The sequence below is a fragment of the Lithobates pipiens genome, unplaced genomic scaffold (assembly GCF_037356315.1).
Source record: "Lithobates pipiens isolate NorthernLeopardFrog02 unplaced genomic scaffold, aLitPip1_a1.2 Scaffold_23, whole genome shotgun sequence".
In the NCBI taxonomy this organism is placed as follows: Eukaryota; Metazoa; Chordata; class Amphibia; order Anura; family Ranidae; genus Lithobates; species Lithobates pipiens.
In genome coordinates, this window is record NW_027507785.1 from 260723776 (window position 1) to 260749393 (window position 25618).

At 42.6% G+C, this 25618-nt stretch overlaps 1 protein-coding gene across 1 annotated transcript in view; it reads left to right on the top strand.

The window, feature by feature from the left end:
- Window positions 1-25618, top strand: part of XPR1 (xenotropic and polytropic retrovirus receptor 1) — a 235674-nt gene that overhangs the window by 166870 nt on the left and 43186 nt on the right. The window contains exons 3-6 of the mRNA XM_077453099.1: window positions 6674-6775; window positions 8101-8324; window positions 12745-12894; window positions 21348-21431. Of these exons, the coding sequence (XP_077309225.1) occupies window positions 6674-6775; window positions 8101-8324; window positions 12745-12894; window positions 21348-21431 (560 nt within the window). The remainder of the gene's footprint in view (window positions 1-6673; window positions 6776-8100; window positions 8325-12744; window positions 12895-21347; window positions 21432-25618) is intronic.

A 25618-nucleotide genomic window follows, 5' to 3' on the forward strand; every position in this document is an offset into this window, starting at 1 on the left:
AGGCCGTTTTCCTGTTTTTTCAAACCACTTTAAATTCCAAATGCAGCTCCGTGGATCAAGTCATCCTCCCACCAGGTTATATTACAGTGTGTGTTTTTTTTTTTTTCAGATACAGACCAGAAATAGTTATTGATGGTCAGATATGAGCTTTTGGTCAGGTCATGGATTTTGTGGATCGGTCATTATTTCTTCTAGCAAGCACATTGTACACATTAGACATGTGCACTGCCAAAAAACTGTGTTCGTTTTATTAATTTTTTTTTCCCACAGTTTTTCAGGTCATTCGCTATGATCGCAATTTGTAAATTTGAAAATTAAAAAAAGGAAAGAAAATTCGAAAGAATAACTGTTAAATTTATAGGTGTTGGAATTTCCTTTCAAATTTGGTTGTTGGTGAATGTAACGAATATGAAATTATCCGAAATAAAGAATGGCACATCTAAACAAATAAAATGGAATCAATTAATGTTTTTATTATTCCTTACATTCCATTCATTTAGATACTCCATTTGTTATTTTGGATAATTCGTAACTTCAGTTAAATTCATATTACGTTCACTAACAGCCAAATTTGAAAGGTATTTTGAATACCTATAATTTAATAGTAAGTAATTGTTAAGTTATTGGTTATTTCAGATTTTCGGGTTTTCTAATTTATGAATTTTCTAATTTGTCAAAATTCGGTAAACAAATTTGGAATGAAACAAATTGCACATGTCTAGTACACATGCCTGTATGTACAGCAGACACTCATATTTTTATTGATTTTTTTTTATTGTGATTACTATTATTCATTTCCTTAGAAAAACATTACAGCTACCTTTTAATCATAATATTACATTCTAGAAAATATCTTATGACTTTTATCCTCAAATACACCCCCCCCCCCCCCCCAAAAAAAAAGAAGAAAGCTCAAACCCCTCCCTCACCTGCCTCCTATTTTAGGGTCCTTTTACACGGGTGTTCCGTATGTCTATTTTTCCTCCATCTGTTGGATGAAAAACATACATGTTTGTCTATGAGCTAGCGGATGATATTTCGTTGACATCCACCCCCGTTAAGTTCAGTTTTTTGAGACTGATAAAACCCCTATTTTTCTTCCGTTTAAAAAAAACAAAACGGACGAAAAACGGATGTTAGGGGACAAACATGCTTACATCCGATCTGCTGACATCCATTTTTAAACCCTTTTTTTATTTTTACCTCTTTAAACACACTGTATATAGCTGGTTGCTGAAGAGAGGGCCAGGAAGCCAGCCGCCGTGTCCTTAATCAGGTTCCCCGCTGACCGCTGAATGTAAAAATAAAAATTGCCGGCAGGGAAAAAAATTAGTAAAGAAACCGGCGTGGGGTTCCCCCAAACCCCCCCCCCCCCCAGGTTCATACCAGGCCCTTTGGGTCTAGTATGTATTCAGAGGAGAACCCCCCCCCCCCAAAAAAAAATGTAGACAGCAGCGCGCAGGCGCACTGAGCGCGGCACCCGTCAACGGCGATATGCCGCGCTAGGCGGCTCCCGTGTGCATGCGCGGGAGTGACGTCATTACGGCTTCGCCGAATGACAGCGGCGGAGCAGCGAGACCCACCAAGAAGATGGATGCACCAGACTACAGGGGACAGCGGTGACATTGCTGGCTCCTGTGTCAGGTAAGTGACACATAATGGGCTACTATGCGATGCATAGTAGTCCATTATGCTTTACCTTTGAAGGGAATGAAAGAGGAAGTAAACTCATCAGGGTTTACTTCCTCTTTAACTGCTTAGGTTCCTCAGTGAGTATAACAAGCATGCTTTACTGCATATACAGACAGATTTTACTGTTGTGGGTTTAGTTTTTAGTTTTTTTTTTTTTTTTTTTTTAATCTGCTGTCTTCCGCTTTCTACACTGTTTACAAAGTGAAAATTGTGTTGAACTGGATGGACTGATGTCGGTTTGCGTGTGTGCGCGCGCACGTGCGTGTGTATGTGTGTGTGTATATATATATATATATATATATAATAAAAAATGTTTTTTATATATATAATGTGTGTGTAAATATAGCCCCAAACACGTTTAGAACACATTTATAACATGTTTTTGTGCCCTTTTGTTTGTTTTTTCAAATTTTTGATAACATTTCTGTTGCTCATGCCAGTCACCTACTCTTGCCTGTTAGTGGTGGTATGTTTGAGGTCATCTACCCTTTGCTGTGCTGCACATGCTCCAGAAAACCATATCTATTCATTTTGCTGTTTCATGATCCAGTCTGTTGGTACCCGTCTGCCCTGCTGTGAATGGCTTCGACAGGAGGAGCCACTGCCAATCTACTCTTTAGTGACACTAAACTATATACTTATTCTGCAAAAATAAAATGCACCCAACCACTACTTTAATGGTCCCGTAAACATTTTTTTTGTTGTTAAATTGTTTTTTGTTTTTTTTTCTGCCTCCATGTAGAATAAGCTTCCCAACCCTTCCTTTTAAGCTTAACTTCCATTTGCCTTGAGCAATGCACATTAATTGAGTTCATACGCACTTCTCTATGCACATTATAAGTCCTATAGTACTCTTCTCAGTAGTGAGAGGGTGAGTACGCTCCTACACACAAGATCATGGCGTAAGAATGTAGCCACCGGCTAACAGAAAATCTGATCACCGCAGCAGAAAAAAAATGGAATTTGAATGAGATGCTTTTTTGCGCTAAGACTATATACTTATAGAATTTAATTTTCCTTTTAAACCGGCGTTTCAGGGTTGTTTTACCTGCCCAGTCAGACAATGCTCCTAGTAATGTAGGCAGATGGGAGAGTGTTGGACAACAGCTCCTCCTGTTACTGCAATTCACGGCAAGGCAGCCTGGTCCAGCTTACCACTGCCTAGGTCAATTGGATCTGAGAGAGAGCAATGCAGTCACGTGAATTGGGACTAAACATGGGGCAGAATCTGCTTTGCTCAGCTGGGGAATCTGTCCGCTGATCATTTATTCAGAATGGACACAGACCCAGCTGCTCTATGGGCAGTCGGGTGTAAACGCAATGCCCTCCAATGTGATCCACTTAGATGGATCCCCTTCTGTTTGTTTTTTAGTGGATCTGATCAGATTAACTGTAGGCTGGTGTAAACTAACAAAAGTCAATTTACCCATGCCAGACCATAGACATACATGGTCCATCTGATCAGGTCCACTTTAAAAACTGACAAGCAGACCTGATCAGACCACCCATATGAAAAAGGCCTAAAGGGTAGAATAAAAGGATATGGAAGCTTTTTTTTTTTTTTTTTTTCTTTTTCTGCATCTTGTTCTGTGCACTTACAACTTACAGCTTCTACATAAATACTTTTTATTTTACACATTCGAATAAATGGAGAAATCAATGTGTTTATAATGCAGTTGCCTCCAAAATGTGTTTCTTAGAATTATATTACATTCTAATATATTATAGGCAGTGTTCAGGAACATACTGGATGTATTAATGTGTTATGCATTCTGTTTCTATGTGAACAAGTTTTATCCGTTGTCTTCCATGGAATAACCTTCATTTCTATAGGCACCCTTGTCTGCAGGTTATTGTCACGGTCTATATATCCAAGGCCACCCATGTTCTCTGCACCTGTAACATCTAAAAATGATTGGCCTTGGGATGTTAATGGCATACATGAATGCCTTCTGCTTCGGGGTAGACTTTGTAATTGCAGCAGATAAGAGAAAGCAGTCAGATATGTAATGACTAATATCATACACAGATTTAGATTTTGTTTTCATAGTCGCCTGTAAATGGCAAATCCCTTTTCATAGATAGAAAAATATATGTTTTATTAGCTGGCAAGCGAGAGAGTAGTTGTGAAATTGATGGGAAAATGGTTTCCTTTGGCAAGGCTTGCAGACATGGATAGTCGTAGTCACAGGCACATTAAGCAAGTGAGACTCTCACATGCAATGTGCGAGACGGTGGCTGTGTATGCGGAATGCAGGATTAACGCCTTACAATGTGTACTTATGAGGGGTTTTATTTCTATTTGTGTACATTCACACTAGAACTTAAATAGAGTATGGTGAAAACGAAGGATACCTGTTATTGGTTTTAAAAGTTTTATATGGATTTTAGTGTAATAACTTAGAATGTTAGCGTAAACGTTCATGGTACTGGGGTACACATCTTTTTAGGGATTTTGGAGCAGTGGTGGATTTGCTCCCATCATAAATGCACAGTGAGACAGAAAGCAACGAATAGTAAGACATCGGCCCATCCTCTAGGCCAGGGATCTCCAAACTTTCTAAACAAAGGGCCAGTTAATTGTCCTTCAGACTTTAGGGGGCCAAACTGTAGCTAGTGGGAGTGGAAATTTTCCTGGCAACCGCGCACATTTGTTATTGGGGGGGGGGGGGGGGGAATAGTGCCCATCATTTTGTATCCTTGGGACAAAATGGTGCCCCATTGTTGGTGTCAGGCAGAATAGTGTCTAGTATCAGTGGAAGGATTGGTGCTTCAAGGGCCTGATAAAGACCAGCAAAGCCCCCGGGCCACAGTTTGAAGACCGCTGCTCTAGGCTATGCCACTATCCTCTGTGTAACATGGCTAATGCTGTGCAGTTAACTTTCCCCATAGTAAGGGAGGATTGTCACCCATTATGCAGTGTGCTCTTTTTGAGTGTTGAGAAATGTATTTATCATCGGGGAAGACAAGCGTGAAAGCAAACTGTTCTTCCTGGGGATTATTTTAATTTATATTTCTTCGGAGTTCAGACCACACTGTCCTACAGAATAGACAACTTTTTCAATCAGACTTGCGTAGCAAACTATTGGATCTCATACGTCTTTAAAGTGTGACTATGGTCAAAATGTAAAATCCTGTATCCACATTGTATTCCAATTATTTCTAGCCTATTCCTTTTACCCTGAACTATCTTGAAGTTGTGACCTTTTTTTATGGACCCCACACATTTTATTGAATTCTGTGGCACGTCACTATGCCCATTTGATAGGCCCTGTTGTGTCTCAGAGTTCACAGAGCCTGTTCCGTCAGATTTTTTTTTAACGGAAGTGATGTTCCATTGCCACCATCTTGGTACACCCTGCACTAGTCCACAGTAAGGATACAATGAGAAGGCAGCATGTGGACATTTTGTTACACCCACCTCTTGTCTTATATTTCACACTTGTTTTTAACAGTAAACTCAGCTTATATAGTGAAATACAGTATATAAAAATCCTTCTGACTGTTGAGATGTTGAATTTGAAAATTAGCAGCAAGCCTGCTGATCTCACAGGTTTGCTAATCTGACGGAACACAACTGCTTTGAAAAAATCAAACATCAAAACAGTCTGACGGATTTCTAAATACTGAATTTCACTATATAAGCTGAGTGAAATTTGAGAAATGCAAAACTCCGGTGGATGTAAGAGGATGTCCGCTTGCTGCCTTCTAACTGTCAAAACGCCTCTTTGCTGTGGACGAGTGCCAGGGTGTAGCAAGATGGCAGCGATGGAAGGTCACTAACTGTTACAAATTCTCATACGTTGCCTAATCTGACGAAAAACCCATCTTCTGTTGAGAGGAGTAGTTTCAGGAGGCGGAGTCAGTACAGGAATCGCTGCTTGCAGGCAGCAAGGTACTATGTGATATGTAGTCCTTAGAAATTGAACGTAAACCGTAGAGGGGGGGAGCTGTAAAACATGCAGGGAATCCAGGAAGTTGTGGAAAGAGATGGCCATCGGACAGGCAGCACTCACAACATGAAAAGAGATTTTTCAAATCCGCTTATATTGGATTGTCAAAAATTGCTATGGTTTGTATTGTTATTAGTATGCTAATGTTATATAACACAAGTGTTTCCTTCGACCCTAAATTTCCTTTAAGTTCTTGTAAACACAGTCACTAAAGCCTCATATAATCTACATCATATTAATGTAATTTAAAAAATAAATTTAGTCTTTTTTAAAGCTACAGCTTTTATTGAATACCCTTTGAGCCAGCCTTTAAATGTCCCCTTTTTTTCTTTATCTTTTTTACCACCCCCCCAGCTATTTTCTGTTCTAGGATGACAAGCCTCTGTCCCTGTTACCCAGTGCTATCTCCCTGTCCATTTTAAACTAATAGGTGACCTTGCACATACTCATTGAGCTTGAATGTTCTGTCATTGTCCCATCAAAGTCCTAACTGAGCAATGGCATTCGGCTACTTCTGGCACAATGACAGTTGTTTATGAAACAGTAGCTCCTAAATGCACACTTTTCAATGGTCCTTGTTATAATGTGGTAGCCATGAGACACCTAGGTTTGGTAAAATCTAATGGCAGATAGATATTTTTTTACATTTAAGATACGGTAAGGAAGTGTTAGAACCTATAAGTTTCTGTTGCTGCTGTTATCAGGACAAGAAGTGAAGGTTTTTTTTTTTCCATCTATAATATTGCATGGGTTTTCTCTCAATACCCATGCATGTACAGTAGAATGCCTATAGAGGAATGTATTATGGCACTAATACCAGACTGGATCATTTTCTAGAAAGACCGAATCCGCTTGGGTCTGTAATATATCATATTGGAAAAAGCAGGTCGTTTAACTGATACCGATAATTTTTTTTTTTTTGGGGGGGAATTATGAAAATGTGTTTAAAGTTGTGTTCTCATTTTAATACACATGATAGTTGATGCTTTATCCAGGAGTGTTTTCTTACAGTTTTGTTTCTCTTGCAGTTACAGACGAGGATACTGTAAAACGATATTATGCCAAGTTTGAAGAAAAATTCTTCCAGACGTGCGAGAAAGAACTTGCCAAAATCAACACATTTTATTCAGGTAAAATGAACTGTGAACACCAATTAAAGCCTAAAACAGAAGAGGAGGGCATGAAGTGGAACTTCGCCTTTAGGGTGAAGTCCCACTTTATGCCCTCCCCTTCTGTTTTTTGGCACTTTGTTTTGGGGGGGGGGAGGTAACCTGGTTTTGAAAGGTACCCTCTCCCACTTCCGTTCAGAACTCTCCACCAGAAGTAGCTGCTAACTGTAACCACTTCAGCTCCGGAAGGTTTTACCCCCTTTTCTGACCAGCTGCGTTGCTTTAACTGACAATTGCGCAGTTGTGCGACATTCTACCCAAATAAAATTCATATCTTTTTTTCCACAAATTAAAGCTTTCTTTTGGTCGTATTTTATTACCTTTTAGGGGGGGGGGGGGGTTTGTGCTATAAACCGAAAAAAGACCGACAATTTTTGAAAAAAAATATTTTTTACTTTCTGCTATAAAACTTATCCATTTCTTCATCAGTGTAGGCCAATATGTATTCTGCTACATGAATTTGGTTAAAAAAAATCCCATTAAGCATATATTGATTGGTTTGAGAAAACGTTATGTCTATAAACTATGGGATAGATTTATGACTATTTTAATTGTTTTTAATAGTAATGGCAGCAATCAGCAATTTTTAGTGGGACTGCGACATTTCTGCGGACAAATGTGACACAAAGTGACACTATTTGGGGACCAGTAACACCAATACAGTGATCAGTGCTAAAACAATAAAATGACAGTCACTGTATAAATTACACTGGCAGGTAAGGGGTTAATATCAGGGGCGATCAAAGGGTTAGGTGTGCTCCTAGGGAGCGCTTTCTAATGTGGGGAATGCTGTGACTGAAGCAAAGCAGAGATCCATGTTTCTGCTTAGCAGAAACACAAGATCTCAATTTTTCTCCCTCACAGAACGGCGGTCTATGTTTACATAGGCAGACCGCCATTCTGCCTGTCCTGTGTATGATCACAGGTGGCCAGCCTTACTCACTGATTGGCTCCAATCACAGCAGGAGCATGGCTCTGGCAGCATGCGCTCCAGAGCTGATTGCAGGAATCGCATACAAGGGCCACCCTGCCGGAGTATATGTATGTGGGGTGGTCCTTAAGCGGTTACATTTTTTTTTTTCACACGGGGCAAAGAACTGCTCTAAGAATAGACAACCTGTTGTTCTCCAGCTCTCCTAAAAACTTATTGTCCATTGGCTTCAGACCATTGGCTATGGTGTTTTCACAGCTGTTAGAAGCAACCACTGTCAGGATTCTTATCAAAGCAACAAGACATCCATGTCCAAACTGCATCTCTTAATTACTGTTTTTGTCTTTCCTTGCAGAAAAGTTGGCAGAAGCTCAGCGACGCTCAGCCACTTTACAAAATGAGCTGCAATCCTCACTGGATGCACAAAGGGAAATCAGCCGGTTACCAACCCTCAGGCATCGTAGAAAAGCTGTATTCACCCTTTCACATGAGGAGCGGGTCCAGCACAGAAACATCAGGGACCTGAAACTGGCATTCAGCGAGTTCTATCTCAGCCTAATTCTGCTGCAGAACTATCAGGTACAAACAACATGGCTTCTGTCATTTTGAGGCCAGACTTTTATATGGAGATTGTGCAGTAAAAGTAACTGTTAAATCGATGAGCTTCCACTTAAATTAGAGTTCCAGCTTTAATATCACTTTTAAATGGTTTGTTTGGGCCAAGCTGCCCTAAATGAAATATTTCTCTTTCATAAATGAAGCCATTTAGAAAAAGACTTATAGGGCTACCTAGCTCTCTGAATGGTGTTGATGCACTCAGATTACTTTTTTTATTTCCAGTAATAAATGGTAAGTCACCATACTGCTGCTGGAATACAGCACCACTTACTACACTAGTGCCCAATCTGTGGCTTTAGGGCTCCATGCAGCCCTTTGATTCGGCCATCATGGTCCCTGCAGGCAACAATCCGTGTTTCCCTATTGACCTGAAAAAGTAGTGATTTCTAGCAGTCTCCCGTAATGTGTACCATCTCTTGCGTCATCTTACCATCTCTTGCATTCTGCCCGCGGTCCCTCACCATCTCTTGTATCATGCCTGTAGTCTTTCACCATCTTTTTGTCATGCCTGCAGCTTCTGACTATGTCCTATTGTATGTCTGTTGTCTCTGACATTAAAGTGGATGTAAACTTCATTCATGAAATTTCATCTGGGCACATATATCTGTAGTGTTTACTTATCTCTCTTCAAAGCCCTGAGTCCTGTGGCTTTCTCCTGCCCCGTTCTTCTGTTATCAGCATGGTAACTTCTGACAAGTCCCCCCCCCCCCCCCCATATCAAGAAAGTTGACCACCACTGACTTAATATATGTAGCTAATTCTACTACACTATATTACAGGACACAGTGGCCACATTGTTGTGCAACAGAAATCGTTTTTTGTTTTTTGTCAGTTTGCTTCAAACAAACTATTGTCATATTAAAGTTGAAAATCTACTTTAAATTTAGGATCTGGTTTCAAAACCGTTCCAACCATACAGTTGACATTCTGTTAGAAATTCCATTGAGGGCGCTGCACTACAATGAGGGTCAATTATTGTGATTGTATTAATTTTTGAATAATTAAAGAAAATGCAATGAACAACATTCCAGGTGCAAAAATTATCCCTAATTCCATTCTAAGAAAGGTAAAGTACAAACAATTGTATAACGCACTAAACAGTCATAAACAAATATTACCGTATTTATTGGCATATAACACGCACTTTCATTTTAGAAGGGAAGTTTCGGGAAAATAATTTTTAATATTAAAGAACTTTGAAGCAAAATAAGGGTCAGTGCCCATCAATGCAGCCTCACCATTGCCCACCTGCAGCCTGATCAATGCCATCTGCAGCCTCACAATTGCCTTTCACTGCAGCTTGATCAGTGTTAAATTTTGTGAAATGTATTAATGCGCTATATTCAATCCTAAGTATCCAGATCGAATCAAATATTATTGTGTTATCCTCCATATGAATATGCAATGATCTGAGTCTTCACAATAAAATATTGAATCCCTGTACAATAATATTTGATTCGATCTGTTCGATATTTAGAATTGAATTTAGCGCACTAATACATTTCACAAAATGTAACATTGCTTAATTGAGGGATCACTATTTTTTGGTGCAGCTTTTTTCAGTAAGTAATTTTTGGTGTGTGTGTATAATATATATAATTTTTTTTTTTCTGCATCAGCGCTTGAGTATTTTGTATATAAAGCTTGATCAGTGTCCATCTGATGCCTCAAAATTGCCCGTCAATGCAGACTGATCAATGCCCATCTACAACCTCACAATTGCCCGTCAATGCAGCTTCAAAAAACGCCCTGCCTAATCATTGCCCATATGCAGCCCACACCATTGCCATGAATGTAGCCTGATCAATGCCCATCTGCTGCCTCGGAGGGGTCAGGGAGGGGTGCTGGACGAGCGCCATCAGATTACATACTGCGAGAATCTCCTGTTTACTCAGCGGCCTCTTTAATACAAAATCCCGCCTCCTGGACCAGCTTCTATGATAGAACACTTGTCCAATGCCGGCCCAAGAGACGGAACTTCTATTACAGAGGCCACTGAGTAAACAGGAGATTCTCGCCGTATGTAAACTGATGGTGCTAGACCCGCCCCCCCAACCCGTTCCCTCCTAGGCAGCCCAAATTGCAGTATCAGCATATAACGCACATTAATTAATATAAATGTATGTGTATATATATATATATATATATATATATAGAGAGAGAGAGAGAGATATTTGCACATGATTTTCAGGGTGAAAAGGTGCATATTGTATGCCTATATAAATACAGTATCCAGTTCTGTTCTAATGATCAGAAATATAGAGTCACATGAAACGGTAAAAATCTACATTTGCTTATGTTGGAATATATTTTGATTTATAAAAATAGTTTTGAGTCTTATTTTTTTTTAACTAAAATAATGTGCTAAAAGGGTGAAAATAACGAAACCCGCAGCTAGCACACTATTGGATACAAAATGGTAGTATCAAACCCAAACCAAAGTGCATTGCTCATAAAAATAAAAAAGATAATAGTCCAAAGTGTGTCTCTATAATGGCTTGTCCAGGCAAGCAAAAAAAAAATGTGAATGAAAGATGAAATAATCTTCATATAATGAAAAATACTCCTAAGTGAAAAGTGCCCAAATCAAAGGCTTACCGAAACTGGATGACCTCAGGCTGCAAAGCCATACAGTGCTTGAAGGTTTTTAACGCAGATCCTGGATATGTGATATTGCCACTTCAATCCACCATATATCCACCACAGCCACTCAGGGAAATGTGCATGAAAAAATGCAAATGCTTCACATAGTATGTAATCAATGGTAACCAGTATTTATTGAAAATAATGCTACTCACATGTATAAAAACATAGCGTTGTACAAGTCAAATTCCCCAAGAGAATGCACAGCTTCCAGATTTCATGACGTCACGAGCGCAAACTCTGCATTACATGATTGTGCGATCTTCTGAGGCTTCCTAGATTCTCCTTCTGGTTTACCAAAAATATCAATTGCAAGTTGTTGGCCTACCTTTTACCTCTGAGTGTGGTAATTGGCCTTTTTAAAAGGTTTCACTTCAACATTATGCTTCTTTTCCTTCCATTAATGCAGTGAGTAAAAAGAACTGTTCTCAGCTTTGAGCTTTGAGCAGCTTATTTGTTTTATTTATGGAAAACCAACACTCCACAGAGAAGTGCAATCATAAAAAAATGAATGTGGTTGCATTAAGTCCTGGTTCACACTAATGCAGTGTGGGATTCACATCGATTCCTGTGCATTTCCAATGCGGGTGTCAGTGTTAACTACACCCTGTTTAAAAAAACGTCCTGTTTTTACACCTCTTTCCTAACTGCCCACCTAAATTCTATCACGGTAGATGAAAGATTTCATATAAATGCCACAGTCGTATTGCTTTGCATTGCAGTATTAAAGGATAGGTTCACCTTTTGGAAGTATGTTGTATAGGGTGTAACCTGCTTCAGCATGTATCGCTTCCTGAACGCCTGAAAACCTCATTCCAGGCAATCTGAAATGTGATCAGCATTGGTTTGCCTTTCAGATGGGGCAGTTAGCACAGCTGCCCATGTGAAAGAGGTCTTTGATGCCAGAGGTTGACGTTTTAAAATAGATATGCAGCACAGTGGTGTAATAGTTAGCACGTCCGCCTAGCAACACTAGGGGCCGACTGTTCCAATCCCAACCATGGCACTACTTGCCTGGAGGTTGCACTGCTGCCCATATGAAAGAGGTCTGTGCCTGCGTGGGTTTCTCCAGTTACTCTGGTTTCCTCCCACACTCCAAAGACCTGCTGGTAGGTTAAATGGCTCATGTGTAAATTTTGCCCTACTATGCGTTTGTATAATTGTGAGTTATGGACCTTCGGTTGTAAGCTCCATGAAGGCAGAGACTGATGTGAATGTACAATATATATGTAAAGCGCTGCCTAAATTGACAGCGCTATAGAAGTACTGGTAATCAATAAAATAAATCCTAAGAAGCAAGAACATCTCTCTCAACTCTACTAGTTCAGATGACATTTTTTCATTTTAAGATGTATGCTGCCTCCAGTGCTGAATACAATATGAAAACCTGTTGAAACAAAATATAAAAATTACAATGTATTTTATTATATGCAATAATAAATACATTTACATAAAAATCACACTCTTGGCAGAGTAATACATCTTTTAGAAAAGCCAAAACCCACATGTAACTGGCGGGAATGAAATCACAATACACCCCATGCAAGAATGTCTTCACAATGCTGCCTATGTCTGCTGGTTGTTCAGACTTTTTGTGATTTTCACTGAAAATAATTCTGCTGATACCGCTTTTCATCAGCAGCAGTTTGACAGTCCCAAGCTTGTTTTTGTATTATTAGAAGTAGAACTTCAAGTTTTTCCTAAACCTATATATATATATTTTTTTCTATTTGTCTAGAATCTGAACTTCACAGGGTTCCGAAAGATCCTAAAGAAACATGACAAGATTCTGGAGACAGGCCGTGGTGCAGACTGGAGGGTGGCTCATGTGGAGGTGGCGCCATTTTATACCTGCAAGAAAATTAATCAGCTGATCTCCGAGACTGAGGTACGTCTATATACACTGAACAGGTTTATTAAATCTTTTAAATGTAATTGTCATTGCACACAGAGAACTTCTTTGAAAATCTCTACAGTGGACCTACTCTCCCCTCATCTAATTTAGAGGAGGTACTGTACCACGCAGGGGCCAACTACCAAGACATGATTTGAAGTGTGATCAGGAAGGGCATTCGAAGAGTAAATCTTCTCTTCTTTGGCCACCCCAAGTCTTAGGGGGAAAACTTTTACACAGGCGCCTCTGTTTTGCGGATTCCTCTTGCTCAGAGGACGATCTCTCCACTGATCCCCGCTGAGTAGGCGGATGACAGATCCTGTCCGATCCACTGAGCAGAGCGGACACAGTATCCTGATTGCCACACTTCTTTTTTTAACCTGGATGTGATGTTTTTTATATGATGTAATCCCTACTCCCTAGAGGCTACTATACTTTGTAATTGCAGATTAGAAATTTATTTTTTAAAGTGAGGCTAAAACCTTGTTCACACTGAATGCGGCTTTGAAATCGGGCTACTTCAGCGTAATTTCAAAGCTGCCTGTTAGTGTGATTTCACGTGTGGATGGTCGACATCTGTGTGACTTCATGCACAAATGTCTATGCAAGACACACATAAAATCAGCAAAGAAAGTGCAGGAACCTTTTTTCAAAGCGGTGCAAGTTGGAGGTGCATTCATTTGAATGGTTCTATAGGCAAAACTTGTCATGTTCACACTTGAGTGTGACTTGTCATGGGATTTGACAGTTTAAAATCGCATGACCGGGGGGGTCACAGAAGTCACACCAGGGGCAACAGTACTAAATATAAAGTTCTCTTAATGTGGCATTGGACACGCTATTTTGAAGCACTCTGAATGGCAATCAAAGCAGCTGTCCCTCAATAAAATGGTAAGCTTACAGTCCCGTTAACACATTTGTGTTTTGTTTTGCTTTAAAGTGTATACCCGCTTTCTTGGTGCTTCAAAGCATTTTCAAAGCCTCCATAAAAGTCTATAACAAAGCTTGCTTAAAGCACCTGCAGCTTTTGAGATGCTTTTATTTAGCCTTCTTTTGGAGGTATTGCAGGTATGAGATATCCCAGGATGCACTGGTAAACCAATGAGAAAACCACCAACACATCATCAGCAGTCACTTCTGGTTCATGTGTATATATTCTGGTAGTGTCTGGTGCAGACGTCACATCTGGTGAGCAGCAAGAAGGTGAGCAGCGGGGTCCGGATTGGAGCAGAGCAATTAGCAGACGACGCACATGATGTGCAAAATGGGAACGCTATAGCGAGGACTGAGTGGCAGAGTATGAGCAGAGCTAGGGGACTGGAGCAGAAGAAACTAGCAATGTCACACGCGGTGTGCACTGTCATTGAATGTGCAATATCTGCAGTTTGGTTTTTAAAACTAGCAAGGAAACATGAAAGTAGAACTTCGGATTTAAAAAAAGATAAGTAAAATCTACAAGATAATATTGCCAGGGTGCTTCCTAACTGTCTTGATGGTTAATTCCTATAAGAATTTGCACCATCAATGGCCCCAGTAGATAGAATCTGCTGAACCAGGGACACAAAAAAAAGTTTCTGACTGATACTAGTCTTCATCTCTGCACTGTGCGGACCACTCCAGTCTAATCACCACTTTTTAAATCCCCTGGCTTCCAAGTATACAGCTTGGAATGCTAGAAGATTTATTCCTGGCACCTGTTTACATGTCTCACGCCTCCACAAATCTGTCATCATTTCAAACTCTATTGCAAGGGGAACATGACAGTAGCCAAGTTTGGGAGCAGAATTTACATTATTAGAACATTTTTTTTTTTCAAATATAAATTTTATTAATTTTCAAACAATGCCCAACATGGGCATGGACATGTAATACAACATAGAAGTGGGATACAAAAGAAAAGGGGAGGGAAGAAAAGGGAAACATACATCAAACATATTGCCGAGTTCACGGGAGGGACAGGGTCATAAAAAAAAAAAAAAAAAAAAAAAACATTGTACGTGGCCCATCCATAGCACCTCCAGTGCCGAAGCGTGTTTGGGAGTCTAGATCCCTTCAGTTCCCCCATCTCCGGCTCTCATCCGAACCTCGATACCCCGGTAAAAAACCCAGTACCAAGGCAGGGACCATTAAGTGTAGGGGAAGGGACATTGACAGGGAAGTCTGAGAGGGGAAGGAGAGGGGGGTGAGGTGAGGGGGGGGGGGAAGGAGAGGGGGGGTGAGGTGAGGGGGGGGGAAGGAGAGGGGGGGGAAGGAGAGGGGGGGGGGGAAGAAGAGGGGGGGGAGAAGTGAGGGGGAGGGGAGGGGGGGATTTCTGGTTGATTCAGGACTGCCCTACCCCCCATGCAGTATATATCGCCGAACATATTACAGGGTCCTCAGAGATACCCCTTCGGGCGAGAAGATAAATTGGTGCCAGGGTGCCCATGTTTTCCTAAATCTTTCCTGCTGTTGCCTCCCCGTAAGCACCAGGTCCTCCAGTCTACTAATTTCTTCCACCTTACGAACCCAGGACGCCACCGATGGAGGGGCCTGGCTTTTCCAGTGGAGCGGTATACATGCTCTTGCGGCATTCACCAGAGGGCATAGAATGGACTTTTTGTACTTTTTAGTGGGCATGGCGTTCACGTGCAGGAGGAAGAAGGCCGGGTCATTGGGGACATTATACTCCGTAAATTTTTGAATAACGGTCTTAACAGTGGACCAAAAGTGAGACAACTTCGAACATGACCAAAACACATGCAGCAAAGTGCCCTGTTCCAGTCCGCATCTCCAACAAAGCGCAGAGGTAGTCGGATAGAAAGAATGCAAAGCCTGAGGAGTTAAGTACCATCTCGTCAGGATTTTATAGTTCGTTTCCTGTATGGTCGTACAGATGGTAGATTTCAGGGCCAATGCTACAATGTTTTGAGTCTGGCTCGGAGTAAACGTACAGTTCAAGTCCCTCTCCCATTTTGTCAGGAAGGTCAAGTGAGTATCATCCCTGGGTGTGGTAAGGAGATTGTACATTGTGGACAGCGTTCTTGGAAGCACCCCGTTGCCAGAGCAACATTCCTCAAAGGCAGTCAGCGGTCCGTCAAATCGGAGGGAGGATGGGAGGGTTCGAAGAAAGTGTCTAAGTTGGACAGCAGTCCAGAAGGCTAATTTATAGGGTCCCGATGTATTACAGAGCGCCTCTATAGACGGCCAGTCCCCACCTGTCCGGAAACATCGTGCTTGTGTGCACCCGCTACTGGACATGGCCTGCAGAAGATGGGGGTCCATACCAGGGGAGAATTGTGGGTTCCCCATAATAGGAAACAGCGGGGAGTTAGGCGTAGATAGCGACCCCTTTGAGTAAATCTGTGACCCCACCCGTAGCGTCGTCCCTATCAGGGGATGCCTCTTCATGTGGGCCGGGAGGTGTCTATAACACCAGGCAGCCCCTGATAACGGCACCCGGACCTGGGCCTGCTCCAACCGGATCCACAGTTTCAGATCCCGGTGCCGGCACCAGTCTACAATTCTACCGAGGTGTACCGCCTGATAGTATTTCTTTACATCAGGAACGGCAAGGCCGCCGAAGAGTTTGGGCATGGAGAGTAAATTCCGGGCCAATCTCTGCTTCCTATATGCCCAAATAAAGCCAGTAAACAAACCGTGAACCTGTCGAAAATATGGCGTGGGTACCGAAATAGGGAGTGCCTGCAGCAGATATAAAAATTTGGGCAGGATGCACATCTTAAGCAGGTTACACCTGCCAAACCATGAATAAAGGCCTTTATTCCAGGATTCCAGAAGAGTCCTGGTTCTGGTCAGCAGGGGAGGGAAATTGAGTTTAAAGACGTGATTTAGATTTGCCGGGACAAAAGTCCCCAGGTACGACAGCGCCGTGGACGTCCATTTAAAATTAAAGCTGGACCGAAGCCCCTGCATGGTCGCTTGCGACAGTGCCACTCCCATGGCTTCCGATTTAGTGTAATTAATCTTTAGGTTAGAGACTTGCCCATATTCCTCGAATTCCCGGAGGAGATTCGGGAGGGATATCACTGGATTGGAGAGGGAGAACAGCAAGTCATCCGCATACGCAGAGACCTTGAAGTGAGCATCACCCGCAACTATACCTTGGATATCGGGGTTATTCCTAACCCTACATAGAAAGGGCTCCAAGGAGAGGGCAAAAAGAAGCGGCGACAACGGGCAGCCCTGCCTGGTTCCATTTTTAATCAGCAGGGGCTCCGACAGTATCCCATTCACCTTAATTTGTGCCGTCGGAGTAGCGTATAGTTGGGCTATCCACCTAAGCATTTTCTCGCCTAAGCCTATGTGGTGGAGGACAGTGGACATATACTCCCAGTTAACCCGGTCGAAGGCTTTTTCCGCGTCTGTATTAAGGAAAATGGAAGGAGTGGGGCCCTGGTTCGCAACGTGGATCAGATTCAATACCTTGATTGTACTGTCTCTGGCTTCCCTCGTGGGAATGAAGCCCACCTGATCCTGATGGACTAGGGACTGCACATGTCTGGCCAATCGTGTTGCTAATATCTTGGTAAATAATTTAAGATCCGTATTTAACAATGAGATTGGTCTGTAGCTACTACAGGCCAAGGGGTCTTTGCCTTCTTTGGGGATGACCGTGATATGAGCCCGAGTAGTATCAGTGACGAAGGTGGCCGTGTTCCCTATGTCATTAAAAAAGGTCACCATATGAGGGCTAAGGATGGGGAATAACATCTTATAATACGGGAGGGTGAAGCCATCCGGTCCAGGCGCCCTCCCAGGTTTAGCCGTGTTAAACGCCGACTCCAACTCCTCAGGAGTTATCGGGGCCTCCAATTCAGCTACACTGTCAGGTAGTAATGTGGGAATCTGACTAGAACTCACATACGCCTCCATCAGAGGTCGTCCTCCCGGAGGGGGTGGTAGATTGTAAAGGGTATTGTAAAAGTTTTTGAATGCAGCCGCTATCTGGTGCGGGAGGCCGACATCCACATTCGCTTCCGACCTAATTCGAGGGACATAGGTCTGTGTCTTAGTGTCTCGGACCGCCCGCGCCAGACTACGCCCGCACTTATTACCCGATTCATAGGCCACGAGTCTGCATTTTTGTAACGCCGCCTTGGCTTTGTAGCCAAGGAGGTCATTGACCTGGCTTCGAAGAGAGGAAAGTTCAGCCTCCACGGATGGATCCAGGGAGGCCTTGTGTTTTGACTCCAGAACCTGGAGTTTGGCCAGAAGCGAGTCCAATTGTTTCCCAGTCTCTTTTTTGATGCGCGAGCCATGTTTAATCAGGACACCCCGAATGACCGTTTTGTGTGCTTCCCACACCGCCCCCGGGGAGGAGTCAGCCGTCGTGTTCGTCTGAAAGTAAAAAGTAAGCTCCCTAGTCACCTCCTCCAGTATCTCAGGTCGCTGTAACAAGCTGTCATTGAGACGCCAAAAACGTGTCCGCCGGAAAGAAGTGGCAGACAGCTTGTAAGTCAGCATAATGGGGGCATGATCCGACCATGTCTTTTGACCTATTGAGGAGGCCCTGACCGCATGTAATTGGCTATGGGGTATAAGAAAGTAATCAATTCTTGTGTAAATTTTGTGTGGAGGAGAGTAGAAGGTATAGTCCCTGTCACCCGGGTGCTGTAAGCGCCAGATATCGACTAGTTGTGACTCATGGAGACACGCGACGATACGCTTACGGGCACTAATAGGTAAGGAGGACGAACCCGCCGAGGTATCCACGTGGGGGGCCAGGGGTACATTCCAGTCTCCGCCCAGGATCAGTTGGCCCTCCTGGAAGGCAGTCAACTTGGTCAAAAGACGCCGCACAAACGCGTCCTGGCCCTCGTTAGGGGCGTAGACATTCGCTAGTGTCAACCGTGCACCTCCCACCAGTCCTTTGAGGAAGACATAACGTCCTTCCAGGTCTATCTCGGAGTCCGTGAGAGTCCAAGGTACATTACAGGAGATGAGGATAGAGGCACCTCGAGATTTAGTTTTATTAGTGGAGTGGTACGTCAGAGGAAAGAATCTGTTCTTGAGGACCGGCAACCGATCCTCTTTAAAGTGAGTTTCCTGGATATAAGCTATATCAATTTTCGCCCTTTTTAGGTCATGCATTAACATACGGCGTTTCTCCGGGGTGTTAAGCCCTTTCGCGTTTAAGGAGTACAGTGACAGGCTGTCCATCCTCAACCAGAAGGGAAGAGAGACCGGGAAGAGAGAGAGGGGGGGGGGGGAAGGGAGGGGGGAAAGAACAGAAGGGGGGGTTAAGAGTGGGAGAGGGAAAGACTCACAGCAGGGTGTCCCTTAGGTCCAAAAAAAAAAAAAAAAAAAAGGTGTTGTCAGGAGAGGTATAGGAAGGTAAGGGCGGGACAACAGGGGACAAGGGGAAGGTAAAAAAAAAAAAAAAAAAAAAAATACAAAAAACCTAAGGACAAGCAAAATGCTTGCGTGGCACGTCTCTATTAGAACATTTTATCTAAATAATTTTTTGACATGTTCATTGTTACTGTTCTCATGTGTAATATGTCATTGATTTTGCACTTCTGTTTTAATGAAGGTGAAATGATTAGTTACATAGTAAGGTTGAATAAACATGCAAGTCCATCCAGTTCAACCTGTGCATTTATAATTATGCCTTTGACATTTCCCATATCCAAGTATATTGTATTAAGATGCCCATCTAAAGGTTTTATATTTAATTATCCACACTTCCCGCTGCCACCACTGATTGTAGAAGATAAATCCACTTCCTAACTGCACTAACAGTAAAAAAAACCAAAAAAAAACCTACCCAGTTTCAGGGCCTCCTTTACAGTGATGCTCATCAGTGCCTCCCATAAATACCCATCAGGGCAGCCTATCGGTGAAGGAGAAAACGTGGTTATTTACAAAATTTTATAACAAACAAAAAAGGTTTTTTTTTTTTTTTGTCAAAATTTTTGTTTAGCAAACAATAACCCCAGAGGTGATCAAATACCACCAAAAGAAAGCTCCATTTGTGGGAACAAAGTGAAAAAAATGTAATTCGGATACAGTGTTGCATGACCGCTCAATTGTCATTTTAAAAAGCATCTGTGCTGAAAGCTATAAAGTGGCTTGGGCAGGAAGGGGGGAAAGTGCCTGGTATTGAAGTGATTAAAAAAAATTCAGTTTTTTTTTTTGTTTTGTTTTTTACGATAAGTGCATTTATTAAAAAAAATTTCTTAGGTGCCTGCAGAGCAGAACACCCACAATCAATAGATCCCGGGTGCAATGTCAGGCTCCTGCAGACTGACTTCCTGTACAGGCAGACAGTTGCTTAAAGCGGAAGACCCGCAATTTTTTTTTTTTTTAAAGTCCGCAGCTACAAATACTGCAGCTGCTGACTTTTAAAATAAGGACACTTACCTGTCCTGGGCGCCCTCGAAGTCGGCACCCGAGGCCGAACCGTCTCTCAGTCCTCAGATGCTGCCGCCACCATCTTCGTTGAGGAAATCAGGAAAAGAAGTCTTGTGGCTTCACTTCCCGGTTCCCTACTGCACTATCGCGAGTCGCACTGTGTAATCCGAATGGTCCCTGCTGTCTCTGGGAGCGCGGGGGCTACAGGAAGAGGTGCAGACTCCCACGGGAGTTTATGCCCGGAAGTGGGTGCAAATACCTGTCTTGGGTATCTGCACTCCCCTCTCCCCTGAAAGGTGCCAAATGTGACACCGGAGGGGGGGGGGGGGGGAGGGTTCCGAAAAGCAGAGGTTCAATCTTTGTGTGAACCTCCGCTTTAAGAGCTGGAAGAATCAAACTATGAAGGCACTCCCCTTTGCTGGGACCCCCTAAGCTCTGGCGCCTCTTGACCCTTTATGGGGTTTCAGGTGCCGAAGGCAGGCTTTTCAATATGTGGCCACCGTGATTGGCAGTCACATGATCAGAAAGCCGGTAACTGGAGCTCGCAGGGTGCACACCCTCGGCACAGCATTGTTTATATTTTGGTACGCATATATGTGGCCTCTGTGCCTTAATTAAGAACTACAAGCCATCTGCCGCAGTTTATTCTATCACCAATAACTATGAATGAATGATTGATGCAGCTGTGTGGGTATGAAGAGTATCCCCCACCTGCTGTCAGTTGGGGGTCAGGAGGTTGCAGCAATGCTGTTTTTGGAACATGTTACACCCTAAATATGGGTGTAATAGGTTACTAAAAGTGAACTTTTCTTTAAGGCAAAGCTTTATTATTAGGTAGACTGCTCTCCCCTTCATCTCTATACAGCAACACAGATCCATACCTATGCACCCCAGAGGAGGGTTGCATTCCAGAGGCTATGGCAGTGGAAGGCTGCTCATCTCTGCCTCTAAAGTCTATAGTAGCAGTTCAAAACACCCTAGGTTCTAAATCTTCATACATATGGCAGCAAGTAGCACCAAGATACATGGCATCATCACCGGACTAAGACCTGTTTGTAAACTTCTCACATTTTCTTACGTTTTTCTGTTTTTAGGGTCTAGTGACAAATGAATTGGAAGATGGAGACCGACAAAAAGCCATGAAGCGTCTGCGCGTGCCACCCCTCGGAGCTGCACAGGTGAAAAATTTGGTCTAGAGAATTAAGTTTTTCTACTGTCTTTAGTTCCCTGTTCCTAGCTTCCTAAAAGAACCTCCTAAATCTTTGATTGGTCAGGCCAGCTGAGAATTTCTTCACCCCTGACCATGGGTATCAAGTGGCACCCAGAATGCAGCTGATGAAAGACACTCAGTGGTTGTTTTTTTTTTTAATAATATCTGCAATCTATATGGTGAAAACCCAAATTTTTCTCCATTTTAGGTACGAAATAGCTTGCAGTCGTAGTGACACAAGCAAGCAGTTCCATCAATATTATGGCACTGAAAACTACAAATGCTGGAAGAAGTGTATTGATGCTGTACACTCTTTTTATAAGAAAGCATTTAATAAAAGCTTATCTTACTACAAAGATTGGATAAAGACTTGATACAATTTAATTTAAAGCTGCAAGCAGCATGAGCAGCACCCAAAGTATGTCTGTACTACTCGGTCAGTATTCTTATATTTATGGTCTTGGTGGTGGTATGTGTTACTTGCCCCCTTTTGTAATTGTGTTTTGATGTGTACCTCAGACATGCCGTGATTTATGTTGGCAAAAGATAATTACTCTAAGTGAGGAATGATCCTGAATCATATTGCTCGTGACCATTGATGGTCCCTCTCAGTCTAATCAATAAACAGATTGGGTTTTTGAGGATCCCATCTTAACGCACACTATAACAGAACATGGAGGCTGCTGCTGCAGACCTCTCCTTCTGAAAATGCTAATTCTCTGGCTGTCGCACTGGTTCTTTGTGGAAGAAACCAGAAGATGATGTGCATAAGATGTCAGTGGCAGAATGATGGACAGCACTTAACATGACATTCCTTTTTATTTATTTATTTTTACCCCCTTTTCAGCAGCCATATGGAAAATGGTCAGAAATATGTGCAGTGGGTATAGAAAAGAATCACCACCCTTTTTAAAATAATACTTATGCTTTACAGCCTGAACTGAAGACAGTTTTTGTTTTATCCAGGTATATTTACTGGTGCAACTTAGAACATCCAAGTGAAAGATTTACATTGCCTTGAAAAATTATTCATACCCCTTTCCACATTTTGTCATGTTACAACCAAAAACAAATTTTTTTTTTTATTGGGATTTATGTGATAGACCAACACAAAGTGGCACATAATTGTGAAGTAGAAGGAAAATGATAAATGGTTTTACATTCTTTTTTTTATTTTTATTTTTTTCAACTATCTGAAAAGTGTGGTGTGCATTTGTATTCAGCTCCCCTGAGTCAATACTTTGTAGAACCGTCTTTCGCTGCAATTAAAGCTGCCAGTCTTTCTTTATCATACATCATGGGACACGAGAGCCTTAAAGTGGAGTTCCATCCAAAAAAAAAAAAAAAAAGTCATTAATGCGTATGAAATAAAAACAATAAAAAAATACATTTGGAGATTTTTTTTAATTTTTTTTACTCACCTCTTTATGCCTGTTGCTATGTGGTCCCTCGAAATCTGCCTCCTTCATCACCTCGGCTCCTGACGTCACTTCCCTTGGCATCTCCGCTCGCTACTGCTCCTGGGATATGTGTGTGTCATCGTTTCCCAGGAGTCGGTGGGCTGCGCCGAGGGATAGGTTACTATAACAACGGGGTGGGCATTTCCAACGATGATTGTTATGGCAACCTGAATGCATGCGCAAGAACGGGCCGGTGCATGCTGGTCTAACAGCAGCAACGTATCCAGGAAGATAGTGCTTGTGGGCTTCACATGCCCACAGGCAAAATGGAACATGTCAGGGATAAAAAAAAATCAAAGACATCATTTGATCTAAATTGGCAGTCGAGTGGACGTCGATCACTAAACAGTGAATCGTTTAAATAGCATTTTAAATATATATTTGTACAAAAAAAAAAAATCATAGTTAAAACTCTGCTTTGAGTAATTACTTCATGGGTTATAGGCCAGCTTCAGGTGATGGACACTGGTATATACCCAGTCCAGGAAGTTCACTCCCTATATAACCCGTCGTACTTCCAGGAGCACATCAGTTTTTTCACCAGTGTCTAAGGTGTTGGTCACGAGTGAAGATGTGCTCTGAGGAGCTCCAGGAGGGATCCATGCTGGATTTAAATCCACATAAATCCTCCATAGACCAGATCCATCACAAGTGCCACTGAGGTCTAAGTGGATGGTACCTGGGGCCTTGTATTCGAAGCACAAGGTTTTGCCTGTAACGCCTCTTTGTAGGGCTGGACCTCAGGAACCCAGGGCTTAGGTCTTGCAACATTACCTAAAGCTTTCCTGGTGGGGTGCTTTTACGGGTCCAAGGAAGTGGAACCACCTTTTAGGGACCTGGTCCTTTTGAAGGTTTGCTAAATGCAGCCCGTTGTGATGGGTGAAGGTTGGATTGTTTGTTAATTCAGCAAATCCTGTGGTGGGGGTAAGGGAAGAAACTTGGGTACTAAAAACACCTATGTATTCTTCTTTAAGGGAAAAAAATGTTGTCATGCCTTAATTTTCCACTTCAGGGAGTCGATGCACATACCTTAATCGGTTGTCTTCACTGTAAAGCTCAGTCAGTTCTGGCCGCAGCAGCGTGTGCAAGAGGATTTTTTTCTCTCGGGTAAAAGAAACCTGCCAAATGTTGTTTTTCTTCCCCCAGAGGGGACTGGAGGGTTGAAGAGTGCTGTACCCCGCTTAGATACCCCCCGTGGTTGCGGAGGTCCTGCTGTTCTGATACTGCTACTATATACTGTTTTTAATGTTGTTTTGTTTGCCTGCTGCCCCCCCCCCCTTGAACGGCGCACACGAGTACGGGAAAGTTTTAAATGAAAAAGGGGGTGGTTGCAAACTGGCATTCCTGATACAGGAAGAACACCTTTTTCCCATGACTATATTCAGCGATTAAGTGCAATTGTATAGTGCCTCTGTTTTTGTGCTTAGGACTATGCCTACTAAAAAAGACACCACAAAGACCAAAAAGTACTAAAGGTTTCACCCCCAGGCGCTAGGATCTTGTCGCATTTCTACGCTGTCATCCTCGCCTGAGTTACCAGTTATGGCAAGCCAAGGTGAGCCATTGGAACAAATTGATGGTGCAAATACTTCTCACATCTCGGCCCCTGTATACATGACTGAAGATGTCCTTTCCTCCACCCTGCAGGGTCTGGCAGGAAGATTAGCAGCTTTAATCGCATCCTCCATTCAAATGGATAGGAAGCATGCTAGCTCCCCCTCCCCCACTTTAGAACCTTTGCAAGGGGAACAGTGGGCAGCCTCTCAATCTGAGAAATTGCCAATACAATCTCTTACGGAGATGGTTCGTTTTACCTTTTCATGCTACCTCTCCTAAAGGCTCGGAAGAAAGACAGTAGTTCTGGTGGCATCAGCATGGCCCAGAAGGTAATGGTATGCAGAAATCATAAAGATGGCAGTGGAGGGCCCATGGTCCCTCCCACTATGGCCAGATCTGCTCTCACAGGGACCAATATTCCATCCTCCCTTACGGTCTCTAAATTTAGCGGCTTGGCTATTGAAACCCATATTATGACGAAACGTGGACTTTCCGGGTCAGTTATCTCTACCCTGATTAATGCAAGGAAGCCAGCTTCCAGAACTATATATTATAGAGTCTGGAAGGCTTATGTTTCCTTGTGTGAATCCGAGGGTTGGCACCCTCAGAGATATAGCATAGGCAAAATTCTTGCCTTTCTACAGTTAGAAAAGAAAAGCATCCCCACAATATGATGCTGCCACCACCATGTTTCACAGTGGGGATGGTGTGTTAGTTTTCCGCCACACATAGCGTTTTGCTTTTAGACCAAAAAGTTAAATTTTGGCCTCATCTGACCAGAGCACCTTCTTCCACATGTGTCCCCCACATGACTTCTCCCAAACTGTAAGCAGGACTTCCTATGGCTTTCTTTCAACAATGACTTTCTTCTTGCCTTTCCATAAAGGCCAGATTTGTGGAGTGCACGACTAATAGTTGTCCCATGAACAGAATCTCCCACCTGTGCTTTGGATCTCTGCAGCACCTCCAGAGTTCCCATGGGCCTCTTGACTGCTTCTCTGACTAATGCTCTCCTTGCCCGGCCTGTCAGTTTAGGTGGACGGCTATGTCTTGGTAGGTTTGCAGTTGTGCCATACTCTTTCCATTTTCTGATAATGGATTGAAAAGTGCTCTCTGAGATGTTCGAAGCTTGGGGATT